Raw genomic sequence first — 22,055 nt, 5'->3', positions numbered from 1 at the left:
TCACACTTTGCTGTGTACAGTCTTGGAATTCCTGGTGCCTAGATTTCCTCCCCTGCCATCTTTCTATTGCTCCATGAATGTACTTTACCTGAGACAGCAATGTTTCCATGATGGAGTTACTCAGCTGAGAGTTCCTGCGGAGGACATCATAAAAACCCTGAAGGTAGGGAAGAGAGACACAAATTAGCCAAGATTACTAAAAGGAGGAAACAATCCACATACCTAATTTTGAGCTGCAAGACAACAGTGAACTTAACTCTTTGGCACTGGAATTAATCAGGAGCTAATAAAGTTGTGCTCAGTAAAAAAAGTGACATACTGGCAAAGTGAGACAGCACAGGAAGAAGATACAGATGTCTTGAATGGAGTCCACACCCAAGTTGTATCCCTTTAGTACAGATGGCATCAAGCCCGAAGTCGGACTTTCAGCGTTGGAGCATTAAGTGGCACTATCCTAAATTTCAACCTATATTTGTGAAATCTGCTCCAGACAAAATATATTCCAGAGGGCAATCCACAAGAGGCAGTAATTAGACTGTGAAACCTCAATGGAAGAGCAAAGTACCTGCATGCCCTGTAGCACACAGACAAACACATTCCAACATGCACACTAACTCGACAAAAATCAATCGGCCCAAACCCAGGGAAGAGAAGCAAGAATGCTTACTCTGATCTATAGACGGTTTCCCAGAAGCCCCTTTCCCCAAACCCAATATATCATAGGTGCCTCTGGAGTCAGACTTGCACCTGGAAACAGCTCTTCATATTAGACCCACCACACACAGAGCTCGGTCAGTCCCAAAAGGGCCACAAGGCAGAGACAAATAAATGGTTGCCTCTCACCCAGAGAAAGCACAGACAGAGGGAAAGGATGGTAGGATCCTCTGGACCCCTGCAGGAGGCCTGAGGAGATTCCCCATACACCCTCCTGCCAAGGCTCTCATTGGAGCCTGTCAAAGTTGCTGCATAATCAGATCAAGGCGTCATTGTGAGCCCCCTCCAAAAGCCAAGCAAGCTGTCCCTTCAGTTCACCAAGCCCCCCTGAGAGCGGGAGAGACTGGGAATCAAACCCAGGTCCCCGATATGGCAAGCAGAGCACTGGCCAGGTCAGCCACACTACATTTTACCCCCAAGATATACATCAAGGACAGGGGATAATCAAAAGCCTTTGGGAGGCTTATATAGATTCAAAATAATGAGAAACAAAAGGGTTAAAACAAATTAGAGTCCCTAGAATGTCAACATCCCAGGAAGAACTCAGCTGGGACCTGGAATCCATCTCCCACAGGCCTCCAAACATCCAACTGATGGTTACAACATTCAGTCATTATTGACCTGGGCTGGATTAGAACCAGCTACTTCAGAGCAAACTGGTGATTTATGAAGACATTGCAGAAAGCCAATTTACCTCGTATAACATAAGTCGGACATCAGCCTGCTGACTCAAGCATCGCCTCAGGCTGCCCAGGATTTCAAGGCAAAAGGCCTCATTAGCTGCAGAGTTGTAGCAGCCGTGAATGTCTGCCTGGACCTGAAAGAGAGCACATTAGTGATGGCATATGGGTTCTGCTTCCCATTTATCACTATGCAAGAACTGGATCATAAAGGGAGACAAACCTGTCCTTTCAGCCAAGGAAACTCAGACCAAACATTTAGCATCCAGCCTCACTCCCCCAAAGAGAAAATCATCCCCATATTATTGGGTTTTCTGTACCATTCTCACTGGGGTACCCTGGCAGCATGAATGCTCCACTTGAATGGATGGACACTGTGAGGTCAGCAGCTCTAAGGGGCATGTACACCTGGTCCAGTCTCTCCTTTCTCACTTCTAGCTGCTAACACTAGCTGGAATGGCTTCTATGTTGGGACAAACACTTCACTCTGAATACCTATTATAATCAATCAGTGTCCATTTCCATGGGACTGTGGCATGTATCTGTTCAAGAGGCTTGCAGAAGCAGCACTCACCTGACTAGCACCGATGGCCTGGCTACACTGGGAAAAAGTCAAGCTGCCCAGAACCTTAAAATTCTTCAACAGCAGCAAAAAGCCAGCAACTGCAGCTTTCCGAGCATCTAGCTGCCTATGAGTTGGGGGAAAAAAATAGAGAAGCATGAGGAGGGGCAGAAGGAGTTAAGAAAATTCAGAGACCAGCTCAGTTACAAGATTGTTCTGAGCAGTTCATGCAATTTTCTGACACACATGGAGGGCCAAAAAGTGGTAAAAAAAGAAAAATTAAAGTAATGCTTGATGCCCCAAGGAATTAACAGCTTGGCAATTCAGTTAGTTTCTCCTGAGCTCTCCAGTCTTATGACACTGACTTCTCCTTTCTGTCCCACTGATGTATATAGCAAAGGAGAACGCTGGGCACAGACCTGCTACTTAAATGGCTGTGGAAACTAGAATGAGAGCCAGGCAGCAAAGAAAGCTGCATGTTTGCAGTGGAGATAGAAAGGAGGTTTTCTCACATCTCTCACCTCTTCTCTTTCCCTCTGGCAGAGCTGTAGCTTTCTGAGCTGGGTGAGTGCCATGGAAAGCAGGATCTTTGCTCTACACACATCTAGGTGATACCCCAGGTCTTTCATCAGGATCAGGCTGCTTGCTTTAAACAACATGCAGGGCCGGCTTTAGGAAGTGCGGGGCCCGATTCGAATACCCAGCAGTGGTCCGGGTCTTCGGCGGCACTTCGGCGACGGGTCCTTCACTTGCTCCGGGTCTTCCGCGGCACTGAAGGACCCACCGCCGAAATGCTGCCAAAGACCCCCGGAGCGAGTGAAGGACCCACTGCCGAAGTGCTGCCAAAGACCCAGACCGCCGCCGGGTGAGTAAAAATTAAAAAGGCACCTAAGTTAGGTGCTCTTCTTTCGGGCGCGGGGCCCGATTCGGGGGAATCGGCCTAAAGCCGGCCCTGACAACATGTGGACTTTTGCATCTGTAACTAAACAGACACTAACAACCAACTCCACAGCAGCTCCTAATGTACTGGACACAGCAAGGTAAATCATCCAGAACTTTGCACAGAGCAGATCTTTCTACAATTTCAAAAAAAGGACCAGCCATACTATGGCAGCTCAAAGTTTCTAGTCATCCGTTCACTTTGAGCTCCCCATGGCATTGGTGTGCTCAGGTGTGTGGCTACGCAGATACATAATAGTGGAGTTTGTTTTCAGTTGATCTCCTTACCTTGAGTCTCCATCTGGTTTTCTGAATTGACAGGCTCAGGGTCAAGGCTCCTCTGGTTAGAACTGTGGAGTTCTCAATCCAGAGGGTGGTATTGTGCCTGTGTTACAGTACTGAGGATGGGGTGGTGGGGTCTCCATAAGTAAAAGGTGATTGTTAAACCAAGTAAAAGAACCACTTCCAATCCAGAGCTGAACAATAACTTAAACACCTTTTCAAAGAACACGGATCCCATCTTACCTGGAAAAGATGGCTTTTCGGAGAACAAGTATGAGGGAGTCCCTCACTGACATGCTGACTTTGAGCAGCGGCTGGAAGGGAAGGGATCTATTAGACAGAGCAGAAATAAGGCAAACCACGCTGAGTGTGAGAGCGCATGGGCACGTGCACTCCTATCTTTATGCTAGTTTTCCACACTTTCATCAGTACTAAAGGACACCTAAAGAGAGTTTTAAAAACATGAACGAAAAGAGATGCACTGGCAACAGCAAGACATCTTGGCCTGCTATTGAGAAAGGAGCATGAGGATTGGGGGAGAAATCTGCGGCCCTCAGAATGGAGTACTGGGGGCTAAGCAGGTGGCAGTTCTACTATTAAGACAATACCCCAGCACAGAAAAACATAATATTAGAATAGAATTGGGAAGAAGGTAACTCTATGGGCCATTCCCAGCTGTTTCTATTCTGTGCTGGTATCTGGGCACCTTCCATCTTCCAGATGAAAGGTCCTAGCAGGGAGAGTCCTTGACTGTGCTTTCAAGTAAGGGGCACTAAAGTTCAAGAGGGGAGCTTTCAACTAAGGGGCATTAGTTCAAGAGAGGCACCATGCTACACTGAATAGCCTGCCAGCCACAGCAGAGGACTAGAGGCACTTTAACAAATATATGTGCAGATGAGGAAGGTTATTGGTTCCCACCTATAATTGTGGCATGCAGCTACGGCTGGAGCCAAACTCTAACATATTCATTTGTAGGGAAATGCGAAGCTTTACCTGTACGGCCTTGAGTAGCCCTTGCACCATGTCAAGAGGCAGATAGGACAAATTGTCAAAGGCCTCAGTGACTTTGGAGGAAGAATTCTGAAGGACGAGTGGAGCAGACACAACGATATTAGACAGCAAATCTGAAAAATAAGATTGTAAAAGGAGCAGCTGCTGCCAAGGGCAAAGGGGTGTCCACACTAAAGAGTAGGGTATGGGAGAGAGGGATTCTGTTTCTTTCTATGGGGTCAATGAGTCCAAGAGAAAATCCACAGCCTCCCCATTACCTGGAAAGGTCCCATTTGGGATGATCATATTGTTAATCCAGTCTTCTACCAGGATACAGGGTGCCATATGCACACAGCCCAGGTATAGAGGCCACCTTATCAGGGTGTACCCAGGAGCTAGCTGGAGAGCCTTCTCAGCAGTAGGCCCAAGGGCATCTTCCCAATGGAGATCAGATGAAATCTAATTCTTGCCAGTTTCAGGTCACACTGCAAGACTCGCCTATTCACTAAAGCATTCCCCAAAGAATCACAGCAGAAGAAAACCTGACAGTGCATCCAAAGACAGATACCAATAATGAAATCAAAGACGAAGGCAGAGAACTAATGGTCCGTTCTGGACTGGTCCCTACATAGTGGTTAGGTACTATAGTGATAGGGGATTAAAGTGCATGCTGTATAGGGTGTTTGCATTTCTAGAAGGATGGACAACCACGGTTCTGGGATGAACGATCACATTACAGTGTTCTTCCTCTGTAGTGAGGTGTGTTTTGAATTGCATGGACTTGAGACACCTGATACTTCTGACCCTCAGGTCACCTGATCAGGAGTTTCCTCTACAAAAAAATAATAATATGATTTCTGAGAGCCACACACATTTCCCTCTCTCATTTTTATTACCTATGAAGTGGTTGATGGGAGAAGCTGCCTTTGTGATGACTCTATTCAAGACCTGCTCCAGAATTGCGCTTCTGATTGGCTCATGGACCTAAAAGGGGAAAGGAAAAAAGAAAACATAAAACTGAGATTTTCATGTGATTTCAGGTGCTTGGTCACTGTCCATTAATGTCCAAGTTTGAAGGGTAATGTTTGAGCTGTCCCTAGCAGTTACCTTTGGCTAGAATTGGGATCGGCAACCTTTGGCACGCAGCCCATTAGGGTAAGCCCATGGTGGGCCGGGCCGGTTTGTTTACCTGCCGCATCCGCAGGTTCGGCCAATCGCAGCTCCCACTGGCCGCGGTTCACCGTCCCAGGCCAATGGGGGCTGCGGGAAGTGGCACCCGATTGGCCGAACCTGCAGACGTGGCAGGTAAACAAACTGGCCCGGCCCACCAGGGGCTTTCCCTGACGGGCCGCGTGCCAAAGGTTGCTGATCCCTGGGCTAGCTTAACAGAGACTGAACCAGGATGGAATCTGGATCAATTAAAAGAAAACATAGGAGTGGGATGAGTACTACCAATTGGTGGATGATAGTCTAGAGGTTAAAGCAAAGAGCTGGGAGTCAATAGGCCTAGGTTCTAGTCCCATCTCTGCCATTGATTTTCCCCATCTTCCCTTCAGTTCCCCTGATGATGGAGATGAACAAAATCTCATAAAAAGTTGACAGAGCAGGGGCATGAACAGTTTCCCCAGAAGAACATATGATGTTATCCTAAACCTCATCCTACCTTAAAGGTTTCCAGCAGGATATTAGCTCCCAGCCTGCATGCCTGCTGGGCTGGCATCTTGCAAAGGCCATAACTGGTTTCAGCAGCTTTTCCTAAGACCTTTTTTGGCTCGTATGATTCCATTAAGGTGAAACCAAGATCCACCAGCCCTTGAGTAACATGGTCCCAGCCAAAAGCACTAGAGGAAAATGTTAAACAGAGCAAGAAAAAAAAGCAACTTAATAAAGGGAACATCTTAAACTGCAACATTCAGATAATAAAGTCTTCCATGGTCACTCAGGGGCCCAATGTAGGTTGGGAGTTGTGTGAAACAAGCATGCTCAACTCTCAGTGTAGGGAACGCCTCCACAGGACTCTTCAGTCCCGGGCCCCCCAACCAGCAAAGGAGAGACAGAAAACCTACAATTCCCGAGGGAATTTTCAGTATTTTAAACTATGCTGTCCACACCAGATTCAGAAATTGTGCTGACTGATGGCAGGTCCTGGAACCATATATGAGGTGTTTAAAGGGGTAATGATGGTGGGGTGGGAGGCTAACAGAGGATCATCCCTCATTCACTGTCCAGAAAGCATTCACACTACAGCAGGTAGCATTACTGTAAATGGTCAGCTACCATTCCCAGTAGGAAGTTGGTGGTTAGTGATTTATAATTCAGCCACTCTGCATCACAGATGGCTGAAACTTAGGAAACATCTGTGCAAATGTACATTTTTTCAAAGGTCTCTTATATAAAGCTATGAAATAAGGTTTGGGGTTTGAAGTCAGTTTTCAGTAATAGTTAGAATCCCATCACATTTCTATCTAGGCCAAGACCCTGCTCCCTCCCAAAAGCTCTTCAGCTCTGGGTAGTGTGCTCCCAAAAGCAAACCTGTTTTCCACCACTTCCAGGATTACGGACGCTACATCATACTGCTGAGGAAACAAATCCTGCAGGAATTTTGAGCCCTGGAGGAACTGCAGGTCCTTGCAGCTTCTCACAATTGACATTTTCAGGAAGTCAAACACCTGAAACATAAAAATGGTGTGAGTGAGGAGGAGTCTGTCCAGAGCCATTTCCACAGGTAACCGCCAAGTGAGAGAACCATCTAGAGCAAGCACAGTATAGGAAGTGTCAGTGCCAGCTGCTCACACAGCTCTGCCAACATATCTCAATACATTCCTTCTTCAGGATGGTTGTTCCCCACGTTACTCACAGATGCAGCCAAGATACATGACCCAGGAGGGTGGCATACGGTCACCCAGCACCTACATTTGGACATATTCGTTTTGGTTTTCGGAGGGCTAAGTTGCTGGCATCCTCACTCCATTACACTCCTTTCCCCCCATTCATGTCGTCATGTAATTATATTATTAGATGAGAGGTCTCTCTGGAGGCTGTGCCATAATGTGTTTCAATGGTCAATAGGCAAGGCACAAGAATGGGAGGATAAACCCCTCTCCTTGATGACAAGGATGTTCCAGTGTTCAAGAGCCAAAAAGCATGACTCCCAATCCATCCAACAGTATTTGTTTCTTTTGTTATTACCAAGAGTTCATTTTTGAACTATATTGAAAAGGGAGCATAATATGCACACACACACCCTGTGAGCACAACGCACAGACAAGGAAGCTTTATGCAAAAAGAATCCTTAGGTTACACATAAGGAAAACATACCTGCTCTTCAAATCTGTGTTTTATTGCCACTGAGAGCACAAGAGCCACACTGAAAGGACAAAGGGTCTTGCCTGGGTCCCTTTGCTGTTCAGCCTAGGAAACATCAAGAGACAGGACAATCAAAGACCTTGTTATTTATGATTTAATGAAGCTTCTTGCAACATCAAGGAGGCCATCATTGCTAGTTTAGGCCAGACTGGTGTTATGCTACCCCAGAGTTGACCTAGGTTGTGCGGGAATCTCTTACCCCAAATGCATTGAATCACTATATATGTTTTTGACAGCCATAGTGGTATTAACAATTTCAAATCCTAAAGATAACCTGCTAAACCTACCCTCTAGTTTAAAAACCCCTCTCTCGTGCCCCCAAAAGCTCTAACAGTGTGCTCTGCATTTGCTTTACCTTTAGTAGTTTGATTAGTTCCCTGCCGAGATCCTGGTCCAGGTTGATAACAGAGATAATATGAAGAATGATAGTGCCTTCCACATGACGGAGTTGGTCTAGAGGCACCGTGGCAGCTTCAAGGTCCACTGACCTGGAAGACATAGTAGAAAACCCTAAGTTACAATCCCTGTTGTAATTGATGCACACCATCTCAAAAGCACTGAACAGGACACATTGGTGCAGGACTTGGCATAGTTCATTCAAGAGGGGTGTCAGGTAAGGCATGGAGGGTTACAAATATCCAGGCAGCAAAGGAAGACAATTATAGGAAAGGACTTACTCTGGAATCCTCTGCTCTTCTTTTTGCCTTTTATCCAACTGGTTGAAAAAAGTGATGATTCCTTCCAAAACAGTCTTCTTACTGCCCTGGAAGGCGGGACATAGCAAAGCAGCATAAACTATATTAATCTATTGCACATTTTGTAATACCCTGAGACACCACAGCCCCCAGGGAATTGCAGTCTGCTTCCCTGATTTCCCCTTGCAATGCTAGTTTCAGAATATTTTTAATTTCCCATGCTAAGTCACTGTGTGCACTGCATTTCTGGGGTAGAGCAATTGATCACTGTATTGTTTGTATATTCCTTTGTACAGCACTTATAAAGAAAAGGTTTTTCATTAGAATGGTTCCTTTAAGTGACAAGTCCATTCAGAGCAGCTGGAAAGCCCTAAAACAGTAACTGAGACTCTAGACTTGAGCTAGTGAATCCAAACGGCCTCCCACAATACAGGTAGAGACCATCTCTGGATGGATCATTCTTTTATTGAGTCATTCATGGAATAATAGCAACAAGTATGGGAGTGGAACAGCCACCCTGTCCCAACTAAATGGCAGGTATTTCACTGGCAGCAGCTGCTTGGAACAGGGGCACAGAAATGAGACCTCCTTTAAGATTGATCCAGACCACAACCCAGAGGCAGGTGACACTATGTGAACCATGAACATACTAGAACAGGCAACCCCCTGAGCAGACAGATGGAGTCCATGTCTAGGAAGACTAATAGGTATCTTGCCTATTATATTTTGGAACTGTACCCACTGCTTTCTTCTCCAAAGACTCCATGTCACAGCCATCCTCCTTTCAGTTGAGGAGAAGTGGGAATGATCCCCTCCTCAGTGAGATGCTTTCCACCATCTCCCTATCCCACACAGCAGAGCCTGCTCCCACCTTCCATCAGCCATGGGAGTGAGCTATCCAGCTGAGAACTAAATTTTGATCCCCTGCATGATTCAATCCATAGCTCACTTTGTGTATTTTTTCTCTCATATGTGCACGCAGTACATATCTGCTATAGTGATTAGATGCAAATTCTGGCTTGGAGAGCTTCACCAACTCCCTTTGGGGTTTTACCTTTGCAGAGAGCAGCAGCAGTTGATAAACCAGAGGAGGAATTTCTTGGAGGTCTAACTTGGAGAACATCCTCAGGACCTTTTCCACGACAAACTGCAGTTCTTCTGCACTTAATGGGATGTCCCTGAAGAATCAAAGGTTCAGACCAGTCATTGCCATTCAGTTCCCAACCCTGCTTCCTTTAGAATACCATAGCCGGTTGAATCTTTGAACTAGACAGTAGTACTCTAGCATTCCCAAAGGCGCACCACAGGGACCAAAAAAGCTACCTGAAGTCCTAGATAGAAGTTATTGCCATAGACCCCTCAGCTCCCTGCAACTGCCTCAGAAACTCAGGTTCACATTCTGAACTCCAGCACAAGTTGCACATCACAAAGCCTCCCTCACACTGTGCTTGCACATGAATAGACAGTGCCAACTTTTCAAGATACAAGGAATCAAAGCCATGACCCAGCCCAGAGTCCCCTGCACTCAAGGAGAGAGGGATGAATAGCCAGGCATATACATGGAATTGGCAGGTACAAAATACACATTATGAATAAGGCTAAGATTTTGTCATGTATATTTTTAGTAAAAATCACGGACAGGTCACGGGCAATAAAGAAAAAATTCACGGAAGCCCGTGATCTATCCATGACTTTTACTAAAAATATGTATGTCAAGATGGGGAGCTGTGGGGTCCACACACCACCCCTGGGGACCTGTCCGGGAGCTCCGGGGCACCCCGGCCGCCTGCAGTGGTCCCAATGGTGGTGGCTGGGAGCTGTGGGGCTCCCCCACTGCCCCTGGCAGCGGGGGCCCACAGTTCCCAGCCACCACATGCAATTGAGGGACCCTGCAACTCCCAGGCACTGCAGGCTCAAGCTATGGAGGTCTCTGGAAGTCACGGATTCCGTGACAGAACAGTAACCCTAGTTATGAACTACTAACACAATTGATGTTCCCTGTTAAATGATTAATTTAACTCCCCACTTGGTGTGCCCTAAGATGCTAACTAAGGAAGTAAGAGCGGTGGGTGGGGAGAAGAATCCTACCTATTTTCAATTGACTCCTCCACAACCTACACTGAGCATTAGAGTCTCTAGCCTTCCCTTGAAGCACGTGCGTAACTCCCCCTAAGGCTAAGGAAAGGAATCTGCAAACACCAAGGGGACATAGACCCTGGTTTCGCACATATTTATACTTTTGATGTGAACAAGGGAAGACATGTCAAGTGTCCCTATTCCTCAACAGCAAGCAGCAGATACCGAGCCAAGTGAGACTCTGGGAGAAATGGCACAGCCAGTGCTGTCCCTGGGGCATGTTTAGCAGGCTGTGTGCAGTCCCCAAACACGCCCAATGGATACGCTCAGCACCCATGTGATACGGAAGGTGCAACTGGCAGGTTACTGATGCACAGTCCCCTAGTTGCTTGTGAAATAGGAGGCAGAAATAGATGGAAAATAAGAAAACACTGGGGTGGAGGAATTTACCTGAACATGTTGGTGAGATGAATGACACACTGATGATCCCACCTGGTCAAACAAAAGAACAGAGAGCCTGAGAAAGGGCAGAATTGCTGGTTGTTCTCCTCCCACCCCCGAATTTAGTACATTTCTACAGTTCTTCTGTTACTATCTCAAAGTAAGAACAGAAGCCTGATTTGCACTAAAATTCACAACTGTTACCAGCTACTCATCAATAATTGGAATGGCTCTGATTATTGTCACAAGGAGAAGAGCAGCCAAACAGAAAAGCCAAAGGGAAAGACCGAAGCACCCCTTGAGGCCAATTCATGCAGCAGTGGTGCAAGTGGGTCACCTGCCCTCCAGGCTGGAGAAGTCACCACACTGCCAGCTCTCATAGGGGGTGAGATTTAAAGGAAGTAGAACAGGGCAAAGTGGAGGGGATTCTCCAGCCCAGGTTGGGAACTCTGCAAAGCACAATGTAAAGGGCATTATTTGGCCAGTTTGGCTGCAGACTTTTCTTAGAATTGCAGAAGCAGCTGGGGTTTTAGACTGAGGCTAGTGTTTCATTTTATAGCAGGTGGGTAGTAGATAGATTTTTTTGTAAAAAGTCCAGATGCTGATTGATGCATAACAATTCTTAAATTAACAAATAGAAATGAAGAGGAGATGTACACACCTGCTGGAGCAGAGGGTATTGATCAACTGCTTTTTAAACTCTCCCCCACTCAGCTCACCTGGAGAAGCAAAAGGCATTTAGAAGCAGATTCCAGTGAAAGGAAGGTGTAGGAGAGAGACCTTAATGTTGATGCAAAAATTATATTAATACAATTATAACTATTTTATTAGGTTATTACAAGCTTGTTTGCTCCTTTACAGAATATTAAGGTATAGCTACAAGTATGTTATAGCCAGAATGCTTGGAAATACAACAATACATTATTTAGCTAGTTAAGTAACAAAACGTTAATGCTAATCAAAGACATTCCAGAAGGTTTCTACTTCTATCTCCCAAGGATAGCAAACATCAAGAAGAAAAACTGTGTAAAACATCCATGTTTTAGGCAGAGGCCTAATCGTAAAAAGGTATGTGGAACCATAAATCTATGGAAGTGTCCATACCAACCCCATTTATTTTAAAAAGGAAAATCTCTGCTTGTATTTTTGAAACTCCAGGAAAAACATGTACAGTTGGAAATGTTTTAAACTTTTGTTTATGTCTTAAAAGTTGAAATAACAAGCACCTTTGCAAACGGCATACATTTGCAAATACGTTAGCTAAATGCAAAGCTTCTAATATCGCTGCTACGTAAATGGTAAAATGCTTTATGTACCAACATGGAATCTAATTACCTTGCTAGACAAGTGTAACAAGCCATTTAAATATAGAATATTTATGTTAACAGGGAATTAATTAATTGCTTGCAGTGAACAAGCAAACCCTCATCCAACTCAGGGAGGCAAGAAAAATCATTCTCCAAAAACTGTTGTGTAGAACTAACAACTTAAGTTAAAGAATGTCTAAAAATTATTTAACTTTCAAAGACTGTTTTGAGAACAAAACCTTTTTATAGAAAGAACAGGAGCATTTGCACTTTCTGAAAACAGAATTTAAATTTCCTGTCAAACTCTAATAAAACTGAAAGAATCTCTCAGAGAATGTACTGAATAAAAAGAAAAAGTTAAAGCTAGCTTTGAAAGTAATCTGATGCTTTCCTGCCAGAAAAACAGAGGCAATTAAAGAAATGTTGCCTATTCATTAATAAACTGCATATTCATAAGATGAAGGGGCTCCTAAGGACTACCCAGGAAGGCATGGAGCCAATGAAAGAGTGAGAGCAACCCACTTGAAGCTATACAAGCCCGAAAGGGGTGTGTTTTCCTATAGTGTTATGAAAATAGGAAGGAGAAGGGTATAAAAGACTCTGAAGTGAGCACCCCATACACATACTCTGGGCTAGTTTGTTTAGACAGCAAGCACTCCACAAGTCACAGACAGCTAAGAAAAACAGAGAAGACTCAAGAATAAACCAACCCCGGAAAAACCTCCCCAAAACCTCATCAAGGATTGATGAGAGAAAGTTAACTAAAACATTGTCAAGGGGTTAGATTTAAACTCTTGTACTGACATTTTGGGATAGGAAAATGCTGCTATCACTTAAATGACTAACTGTTTCTCTGTTAAACACCAGATGGTTAGACCATGTATTTGTGGAGGAGATGGGGGCCAATCACTGAGAAACGGAGAAATAGTGGAATTTAGCTGGATTTAGATTCTTAATATTCATAATTGACCTGTTTTAAGACAGCTCCTTAAAAGGCTTCTTCTACCTAACTAGTTTAAAAATATTTTGTTTTATTTCAAAAGATTTAGTTAAGATTGCTTTCTTTGCCTAATTATAAACTGTTAAGGTTATTATTAACAAGACAGGCTTCTTACCAGACCTTAAATTATTTTGCCCTACATAAACAGTTGTAAGTATCTAATAAGATACTAAAACTGAATTCACAATAGTTTGGAGAAACAATATACTTTGGTGTCACATTACCAAGAGAAGAGTGACCCACCAAAGGCAGGGTTCACGCTCAACGGTGTAATTTGTTAAAAGCTCTCCCCAGAAACATACAGAAGAGATTATAACAGAAATAACCGGTTTAATCATTTGTGTTGTTTAATATTTTTTCTTTCTCTAATAACAAAAATAGCCCTGGTTAATAATTTGTGATTATTTTGCTTGGTCTTGATAATGGTATCTGCTAAGGTATGCAAAAGACTCCCTGTGACTAAGTAGTGAGACTCACATCCCTGAGCTGGCAGTAAGAGAAACAATTAGTAAGAGCCAGCCTATCATTTCATGTTTCTTTAAATATTTACAGTAATTTTTAAAATGAAATTACTTGGCATCCAACAATTTAAAACTACCCCTCCCTTTCCACCCCACAAAGGATTGGGCACTGAGTGGGAAACGAAGGGATTACCTTTCCCATAAGCCAGGCTTTCTTTCGAGGTAGCCAGTGCAGTAAGAACTGTGGAAAACAACTCCAAGGATTTCCCATTAGACAGGCTTCCTCCTTTAATAACATCAACAAACAGAGTGGCCAGTTCAGCCAATGCAGCGCCTGGTAATTGACGAGCCTGATAAAAGATTTTTTTTTTTTAAAAAGAGTATGAGGAGATGCACTAGAAGACTCCAGACATAAATACAAGTGATTAAAAGGAAAGCAAGTATACTCTCAAGAAGCCAATGAGAACCACATTAAAGACTGCTGGTGCAGCCCAATATTAGTTAGTAGAGGAAGTCACCCTGAAACACAGTGTGTCACACTGGCCATTAGAAATGGGGATAAGTCATGTTGACTAAGTCAAGGGATTGGAGAGTCTGAACTACTTCCCAGTATCCAACTCTGATAATCACACAGATAACACTTTCCAAACATTAACTAACCTCATCCTGGGTGAGACTCAAGCAGGTGACCCACTCATTTTTCCCAGTGGCCTAATTAATAATTGGAATACTCACCTCACAGGTAAAAGGGCACTTCCCCTCCCACCTAGACCCAGTAGGCCACATATAAGCCACTCTAAATGAGCACCTACCTCCAGCATCAGCAGCCCTATGATCTCTGACACTATGTCCAACTGCAGGTCCCCCGACTCCACCAGCTGGATACAATGTTTGTAAACCTGGAGTCTCCTTAGAACACCATTCTGCTGAGAGCAAGGGGAACCTTATTGAAAGAGGAGAGCGGGGGGAGGAAACAAAAAGGGAAAGGAAAAAAATGTTACTTAGATTAATATCTTATTAAGTTATAGGAAATGGATCACAAGTGGAAGGACCAGACTTTACCCCCATTCATCTATCTGATAAAACCAGAAGAAAAAGAAAATAGGAACAGCTAGAATCAAAGATCTGAAATTCTTCTCTTACCCATCCTGTTACTTCTTGTGACACTCAGGCAGATTTTCCAGGGGTGGGAAATGCAGATTTTAAAAGGAGCCAGCTAGACAATTCACCAATTCAGCAGGCCAGCTCAGATTCTGCTCACATCCTATTAGAGGCTCCCTAAACTAGGGCTACTCTTAAAGAACTTAGCTAATTCCTGAGTGCATTTGTGGTATCTGAGAAAACTTAGGTTAGACCAGGGATCGGCAACCTTTGGCCAGCGGCCCGCCAGGGAAAGCTCCTGGCAGGCCGGGACGGTTTGTTTACCTGCAGCATCTACAGGTTCAGCTGATCGCAGCTCCCACTGGCCGCAGTTCGCTGTCCCTGGGGGCTGCGGGAAGTGGCGCGGGCCGAGGGATGTGCTGGCCACCCTACCCGCAGCCCCCATTGGCCTGGGACAGCGAACCGCGGCCAGTGGGAGTTGCGATCGGCTGAACCTGCAGATAAACAAACCGTCCCGGACTGCCAGCGGCTTTCCCTCGCGGGCCGCGGGCCAAAGGTTGCCGATCCCTGGGTTAGACCTATTTCCCCTTCCCCAATACATGTGTAACATTGCCACATTCAATTGATCCCAAGGTCAGGAAGCCTGACTGCTTGGATTTAGACAGAATCACACAGCGAGATGATCAGCATTTTACCCGAAAACCTACTTCTTCCACGATATCTAGAAGACCTAGTTCAGTTGCCCACTTATCTACTTATCTATATGGGCAAGCCAAGAGCCTTCTGAAAGTAAGTCATCCAGAGGTCAATGAAACCCAAGTTGTCCCATTACCTTTGAAGATTCCCCTCAGCAGTACAGCAGTCTCCTTTCCCTTCACAGCCTGCCTCGTAATAAGGTCATCAAGCTGCAACCAGAAGGAAACAGCTGTAAGATACCAGTTGCTTATTTCCACACTTCCAACATTTACATTTGCAGGCTCATCCCATCCCCTTCTAGGAAAAGCACTGCCTGTCCAGGAACTAATTCCACAACAAAACGTCTGGGACTCACATAGCTATTATCCTTCACCTGAACACCTTGCCATATTGCACCATGACTGACAGCAATGTCAGACATTTCTCCATCCCTATAGAGTGGATAAACCTAACTACACCCTCCTAATAGGCTACAGATCAATGTAATGCTATCAGAGAACATATCAAGGCACAAGGCAGTCCTAAATCAGTTCCCAATCTGGGTACACCATAGAACAGGGTGGGCAAACTTTTTGGCCCAAGGACCACATCTGGGTGGGGAAATTGTATGCAGGGCCATGAATGTAGGGCTGGGGCAGGGGGGTTGGAGTGCGGGAGGGAGTGCAGCATGTGGGAGGGAGTGCGGTGTGCAGGAAGAGTCTCAGGGCAAGGGACTGGGGTGCAGGAGAGGGCTCAAGGTAGGGGACTCAAGGCAGGGAGTTAGGGGGCTCAGGGCAGGGGTGCAGGAGAGGTTCAGGGTGCGGGTTCCGGCCCAGCACTGCTTACCTTGAGCGGCTCCAGGGTGGCAGCGGCGCACAGCGGGGCTAAGGCAGGCTTCCTGCCTCCCTGGTCCCACGCCACTCCCAGAAGTGGCCAGCATGTCCAGCAGTGGCTCCTGGGGTGGGGTGAGGCGGGGTGGGGCAGCCGGCTCCACTGTGCAGTGCTCTTCCGGGAGTGGCATGGGGCCAGGGCAGGCAGGGACCCTGCCTTAGCCCCACTGCGCCACGGGGCTGGCAACCCCGCGGGCTGGATTGAAAGCCCTGGCCGGCCGGATTCGACCCACGAGCCGTAGTTTGCCCTCCCCTGCCATAGAACATGCACCACAGCTCCAATCCATTCCAAGTTCTTCTTTAGCTTTTGGAAACTCAGTACACAGCCAGAACTATTCATTCAGAGTACCATCTTACGGTTATTTTTTTCACCTCAAATGTCCAGTGAATTGGTAGGGGCACACTTTTACAACATCTTCAAATGAAGGACAATTCTAGCAGCCATTTTCTCCTGCTACAGCCCATGCACAGAATCCAAGTAAAGCCTCAAATGTTCAAAAATACGCAACTCACCTCACTGTCCTTCAGGTTTTGCAGACATTCCTGAAGTCTGTCTAGTGCATCTTCTGCTGCTAGAGATAAGATTTTCTGGTCCATTGTGGCTTGTGTCATTAGACTTTGCAGCACAGTCACACATTGAATGTGCTCTGGAAAATGACAGCAGCATTAGCACTTGGGGAATAATACAGGAAACCACCTAGTACTTCCCCACAATAAACCTTTGCAGAAAAATATTATTCAAGAGGATTTTCAAGGAATAACTCCTCCCATTCATCAATTCTCCACTACAACACAATTCGATTTTATAATGAGTCTTTTACAGAAATGTCTCTCAATGTACAAGTTAAAACAATGGAAACATCACAGCAATGGCATATGAGAGAAAGGATGGGAATCAGGGCCGGCGCTTCCACTAGGCGACCCTAGGCGGTCGCCTAGGGCGGCAGGATGTGGGGGGCAGCATTTCACCGCCCTCTGCGGAATTTCAGCAGCGAGGGGCTTCTTCCGCTCCGGGTCTTTGGCGGAAATTCGGTGGCGGGTCCTTCACTTGCTCCGGGACCCGCCGCCAAAGTGCCCCGAAGACCCGGAGTGGAAGGACCCCCGCCGCCGAGAACACAGCTTCAGAGGAGGAGCTGCCGCCGATTACTGTGGAGGAGCGCTGCCGCCAAGGGCAGCAAAAACCCTGGTGCCGCTCCTGATGGGAATCATAACTAGGAAATGGCACTGGTCAACAACTAACCATCTATAGGCAGCGCCAAAGAGGTATGGGGAGAAATCACTGAAGCAGAATTGTAACCAGACACAGAATGTTAGTGTAGTACCAACCAAGCATCCCGTTAACATAAGTCATTCAAAGTACAGCAGCATTCTCAGTTAGGACATTCTGTCTGGTATAGGGCATTCTATCAGAGTTTCACCCCTTAACAGTCTGTTTTTTAATTGGCTGGCCATCACATCTCTGGCCTGAAAGTTCAAAAGGATGTGGAATGACGAGCAATTTAACAGAAAAGACAACACAAAGCAGCACAGGACTGGCCTCACAAAAATGCAGAGATTCAAAGCTTTATTCCAGATAGAGCTGTCATCACCTCTGAAACAACCAGAAGATTCACATTAGGAAGCACTCAGCACAAAGGGGGAAGAGAGGGCTTTCATTTTAATTATAATTATCAGGAGAGATATTTGCATGAGAACACGATCTTTACTCCATAAGAACCCAGCTGCCCAATCTCTGAGAAACATCTGCAATGTCAGTGAAGAATGACATTTCAGATGCAGAATTAGCAGATACATACAGTTCTCTACTGACACTAAAACACGACACAGCCCCTATGGTGAAGGAACAAAAGCCTCTCTTCCCAGGCAAACATTCCCAAGGATAATAAAGGACAAAGCAACACAGAAACGCGTGGGCAGACCTCTCAGTGGCCCGTGACACCAGATAAATAACACACCCAACCCTAGTTCAGGGAGACGAGTGGGGAGAGAGGAGGAAGGCACCGAAGCTGGAGTTTTTCATACGTTTGCAAGTTTGTTTGTTTTTTAAAGCCATCCCACACTGGGCTCTAGGCACCACTGGGCTCTAGGCAACCCCACCCCCCTCTGTAACTCCCTGTTGCAGCCCCACAAGCCCTCACAGCCAGCAGCCACCGCAGCCGCCTCTCACCCTGCCCTCGCTCCAGGCACTTCCCATCCAAGTGTCCCATCCCCCCCATGACCCCGGGTCGTTCTCACCCCCGAGCCCGCTTCCGCAATCCGCTCTCGTCGCATGCCCGCTCGGGCCCCGACTCCGAAACTCCCGCCGAGAACTCCCTCTCCGTTACCCCTGGCAACAGATCCCGCCTCCCCGTGCTCACTTCCGTTACCCCTGGCAACAGAGCCCGCCCTCAAAACCATATGCCAGCCCCGCCCATCGGAGAGAGGGCCGGGACCCGGATGCGCTAGGGTAATACAACTCCCTGAGAGGTCCTCCGAGGGTTCGAATCTCCCCTTGTCCGCGGCGCGGGGCAGCTGCTGATGAAGATGGCGCGAGGAGGGGGGCGCTCAGCGACCACCGCCCCGGGGCTCCGGCACACGGAATCCAGCCCGGGCTGGCGGCGGCTGTGTCTCATTTACCCGGGCCCCCCTCGAGCTCGAAGGCCAGCTAGAGCGGTCACCCCCTCTGTCTGGGGCGCTCTGCTGCCGGCCAGGAGTTTTCACTGGAGCGCAGGCACCGCCCCGAGCCCACCCTTGGCCAAAAAGTGTGTGTGTGGGGGGGGGGGGTTCAGCGATGCCAGCCCCACGCCGCGAGGGAGGCAGGGCTTGGGCAAGCGGCTCGGGCCGGTCCCTTGGTGGGGGAAGCGGGGGGCTCTCGGAGCAGGCGGGGGGAGCTATCCCTCTGCGGTGTCCCATTTTCCCTGTGGGAAATATGGTCACCCAGGGCCAGCCTTAGGGGGTGGGTCACCCGGGCAACCACCCCCGCAGCACCATGGTCAGGGGGTGCCATGTGGCAGCACAGAGGTACCTGCTGCCGGTGTGGAGTCAGAAGCTGCTGGTGGCTGGCAGGGGAGTGCCTGGGGGGTGGGGGGAGCAGACCCAGATTTCCTCCTGGTGAAGGAACATTGTGGGAGGGAGGTGAGCGGTTCCCTACAGATACTGCTCCCCACTCCCCCCACGTTCCTCTGCAACCTCTGTGAGGTGGGCATCAGGAGCCGCTGCTCCCCTGTCCTCCCCTTATGCAGCCCCGGTGGGGATAGTGACCTGGATGCAGGGAACCCTGACTTCGCTCCTCACTCCCCTCCTCACAGCCCCCTGGGGTGCACAGAGGAGCAGTGTTCAAGGGGGGGGGGAGCAGTAAAGCCAGCTGCTCCATGCACCCAGATCAGTTTCCCCACTTGGGTGCAGGAGGAGGTTGCAGGAGTTAGGGGCACAGGGGGTACCATGCAGAGGCTAGGAGCCCATGGGGGCCAGAGGCAACATGAGGGGATGCCATGCCCATGGGGGCCAGGGGCACTAAAATACAAGTTTGCCCAGGGCGCCACGGCTCCATGGTCACCCTATGCAAAACCCTCTCAGCGGAGAGGCCAAGGACTGAAGGGGCCATAGAGGCTGAGCTAAGGAGTGGCAGGGCAGTGGAAAGGGGTGCCATCCCTGTTCAGTGGGTCAACAGAGGACTCTTTCTTTAGGGCCCTAAATCCAGCACCTTTCACCAGCATGGAATTCAACTGAAAAAAATCTCCCAGATGAACTTTCAGTAGCAGCCTCCTCTGTTTTATTTCAGTGCTTCCCTACACAGATCCCAAATCCTCCTCGCTTCTTGAGGGGAGTGACAGGGGTCACACACATGTCCACCTCCCTGGATACATTATCGCACCCCATGTCTTAATAAGAATTGAACAATCCTGCTCTCAGAGTGGCCCCAGCCAATAACAGCTCCCTGGGTTCCACTCATTGCTGGGTTTCCCCTTTGAGGCTTTCCTAGCAGGGCCTGAAATGCTCTCCCAGACTCATCCTCTGAAAGTCAGGCTCCCCAAGGCTTGTTTTTCATGCATTTTTCCCTACCTCCACCACATTTACATGCATTTCAACATCTGCTCTCAATTGGGCTTTCGTAGAACAGACACTGACAAATAAACCCCCTCTTTTACCCTCAGGGGGCAATGGAGCACTTTGAATTTCAGGAACATAGAACCACTTTGAATCCAATTAGATTTGAAATGTGTTAGGATTCTCATCCTGAGTTTTTTTGGAAACATTAACTCATTTCACATTATTCAGTGCTTACTAGATTGAAGAAGTGATGAAATTACTGGCTGGAGTTATATGTAATGTTGTTGTAGCCGTGTTGGTCCCAGGATATTAGAGAAACAGGGTGGGTGAGGTAATATCTTTTATTGGACCAACTTCTGCTAGTGAGAGACAAGCTTCTTGAATGGTCACTTAGAATAGGTGCTAACTCAGGGATCGGCAACCTTTGGCACGCAGCCCGTCAGGGTAAGCCCCTGGCGGGCCAGGGCAGTTTGTTTACCTGCAGTGTCCGCAGGTTTGGCTGATCGTGGCTCACCGCTCCAGGCAAATGGGGGTTGTGGGAAGAGGTGGCCCACGCTGCTTCCCGCAGGCCCCATTGGCCTGGAGCAGTAAACCGCGGCCAGTGGGAGCTGCGATCATCCGAACCTGCGGACGCTGCAGATAAACAAACTGTCCCGGCCCGCCGGGGACTTACCCTGACAGGCTGCGTGCCAAAGGTTGCCGATCCCTGTGCTAACTACTTTTGCTAAACGGTTTGATCTTGTATTTAGTTGTGACATTCTAAGTACTTTTCCCAGACCTCAAGAAGAGCTCCATGTAGGTCAAAAGCTTGTCTCTTACCAACAGAAGCTGGTCGAATAAAATATTTTACCTCACCCACCTTGTCTCTCTCTAATCTCCTGGAACGGACACAGCTACAACAACATTGATAGAACTAGACTTACTGTAGGTTGCAGTATGCAGTAATACCAAAGCAGTAACAACAACCATAAAGTGTAGGGGGCTGATACCGTCAAATACTGTATTGTTTTTGATGAGGCTATTTCTGCAAGTGCTGTCAGCATGCACAAGGAAACGTGTCTCCTACCGCATCCTTGTGGCGCTTTTGCAAGCACGTCACGAATCACTAAGCAGGCAGAAATGCCTTTTACAGACATCTCTATGGAGCTTTTAACAGACGTCTCTATGGAGCCCATGAGATAAGAGGAGGGAAGAAGAGGATGTGGTCTGGAGGGGGAAAGAAATAACTAGGAAATGCATCCGACTCAAAAGGAGACACACACACACACACACTCTTTGTATTTTCTCAAGCCCTTTTACTCCTGGGGAGCATCAACACTTTCCCTTTCCTAGAAAAATTGTTAAATACAAACTTAAAATATCATTCTCCTCTTACCTTTTTGCTGGTCCTGGTCCTAATACCAGCTGAGACTTCGTGTGTGCAACTCACCTCCATCCTTGCGTGTCATTGTGGGATCTGCAGGTGACAGGGCATCATGGACAGGTTCTGAAAACAGGAGAAGGCCTTTAATGGGCTGCTGGCCCTGCTGAACCCTCCTTGTCTAGTGAGGTGGCAGCCTGCAGGATGCAGTGGGGTTTCTACTCAGGACAGGGAAGCTATGTATATTTTTATTTTTGGTAACTTCTGCTTTTGTGTCCTAAGATTCAGCAGGAGTTTTTTCTGCTTTGTCAGGGCACCTCCTGGAGGGAACACTGACAGGGCGCTGACACTTCTATTATGACAACCAAGACACTAGCCTCATTCCTTCCAGGGAAGAAAAGGTTGCCTCAGTGTCCTGTGGAGAAGATGCAGCACTTGCTGTTCCTTGGCAGGGTATTAGCAATTATTGTGGCCCCACATATTTGGC

General features: G+C 47.2%; 1 protein-coding gene across 4 annotated transcripts in view; it reads right to left on the bottom strand.

The window, feature by feature from the left end:
• FANCI (FA complementation group I) overlaps window positions 1-21,781 on the bottom strand; it is a 40,660-nt gene extending 18,879 nt beyond the window's left edge. Inside the window, exons 1-19 of one of the 4 annotated variants that reach the window (XM_065559298.1) lie at window positions 21,584-21,781; window positions 16,693-16,826; window positions 15,447-15,519; window positions 14,326-14,456; window positions 13,707-13,863; window positions 11,407-11,464; window positions 10,755-10,796; window positions 9,283-9,406; window positions 8,211-8,296; window positions 7,889-8,021; window positions 7,486-7,578; window positions 6,700-6,836; window positions 5,831-6,008; window positions 5,064-5,151; window positions 4,171-4,301; window positions 3,421-3,491; window positions 1,969-2,083; window positions 1,409-1,531; window positions 89-157 (exon numbers count right to left, since the gene is read on the bottom strand). In XM_065559298.1, coding sequence (XP_065415370.1) covers window positions 89-157; window positions 1,409-1,531; window positions 1,969-2,083; window positions 3,421-3,491; window positions 4,171-4,301; window positions 5,064-5,151; window positions 5,831-6,008; window positions 6,700-6,836; window positions 7,486-7,578; window positions 7,889-8,021; window positions 8,211-8,296; window positions 9,283-9,406; window positions 10,755-10,796; window positions 11,407-11,464; window positions 13,707-13,863; window positions 14,326-14,456; window positions 15,447-15,519; window positions 16,693-16,791 — 1,908 coding nt within the window. In that variant the 5' untranslated portion in view covers window positions 16,792-16,826; window positions 21,584-21,781. The other 3 variants (XM_042856659.2, XM_065559297.1, XM_065559296.1) reach the window with 3 other exon arrangements.
• Between the last annotated feature and the right edge of the window lie 274 nt (window positions 21,782-22,055).

Source organism: Chrysemys picta, chromosome 10, assembly GCF_011386835.1.
Source record: "Chrysemys picta bellii isolate R12L10 chromosome 10, ASM1138683v2, whole genome shotgun sequence".
Taxonomy (NCBI): domain Eukaryota; kingdom Metazoa; phylum Chordata; order Testudines; family Emydidae; genus Chrysemys; species Chrysemys picta.
The sequence above is the reverse complement of the archived record's forward strand: the minus strand, read 5'-3'. Positions and strand labels throughout refer to the sequence as shown.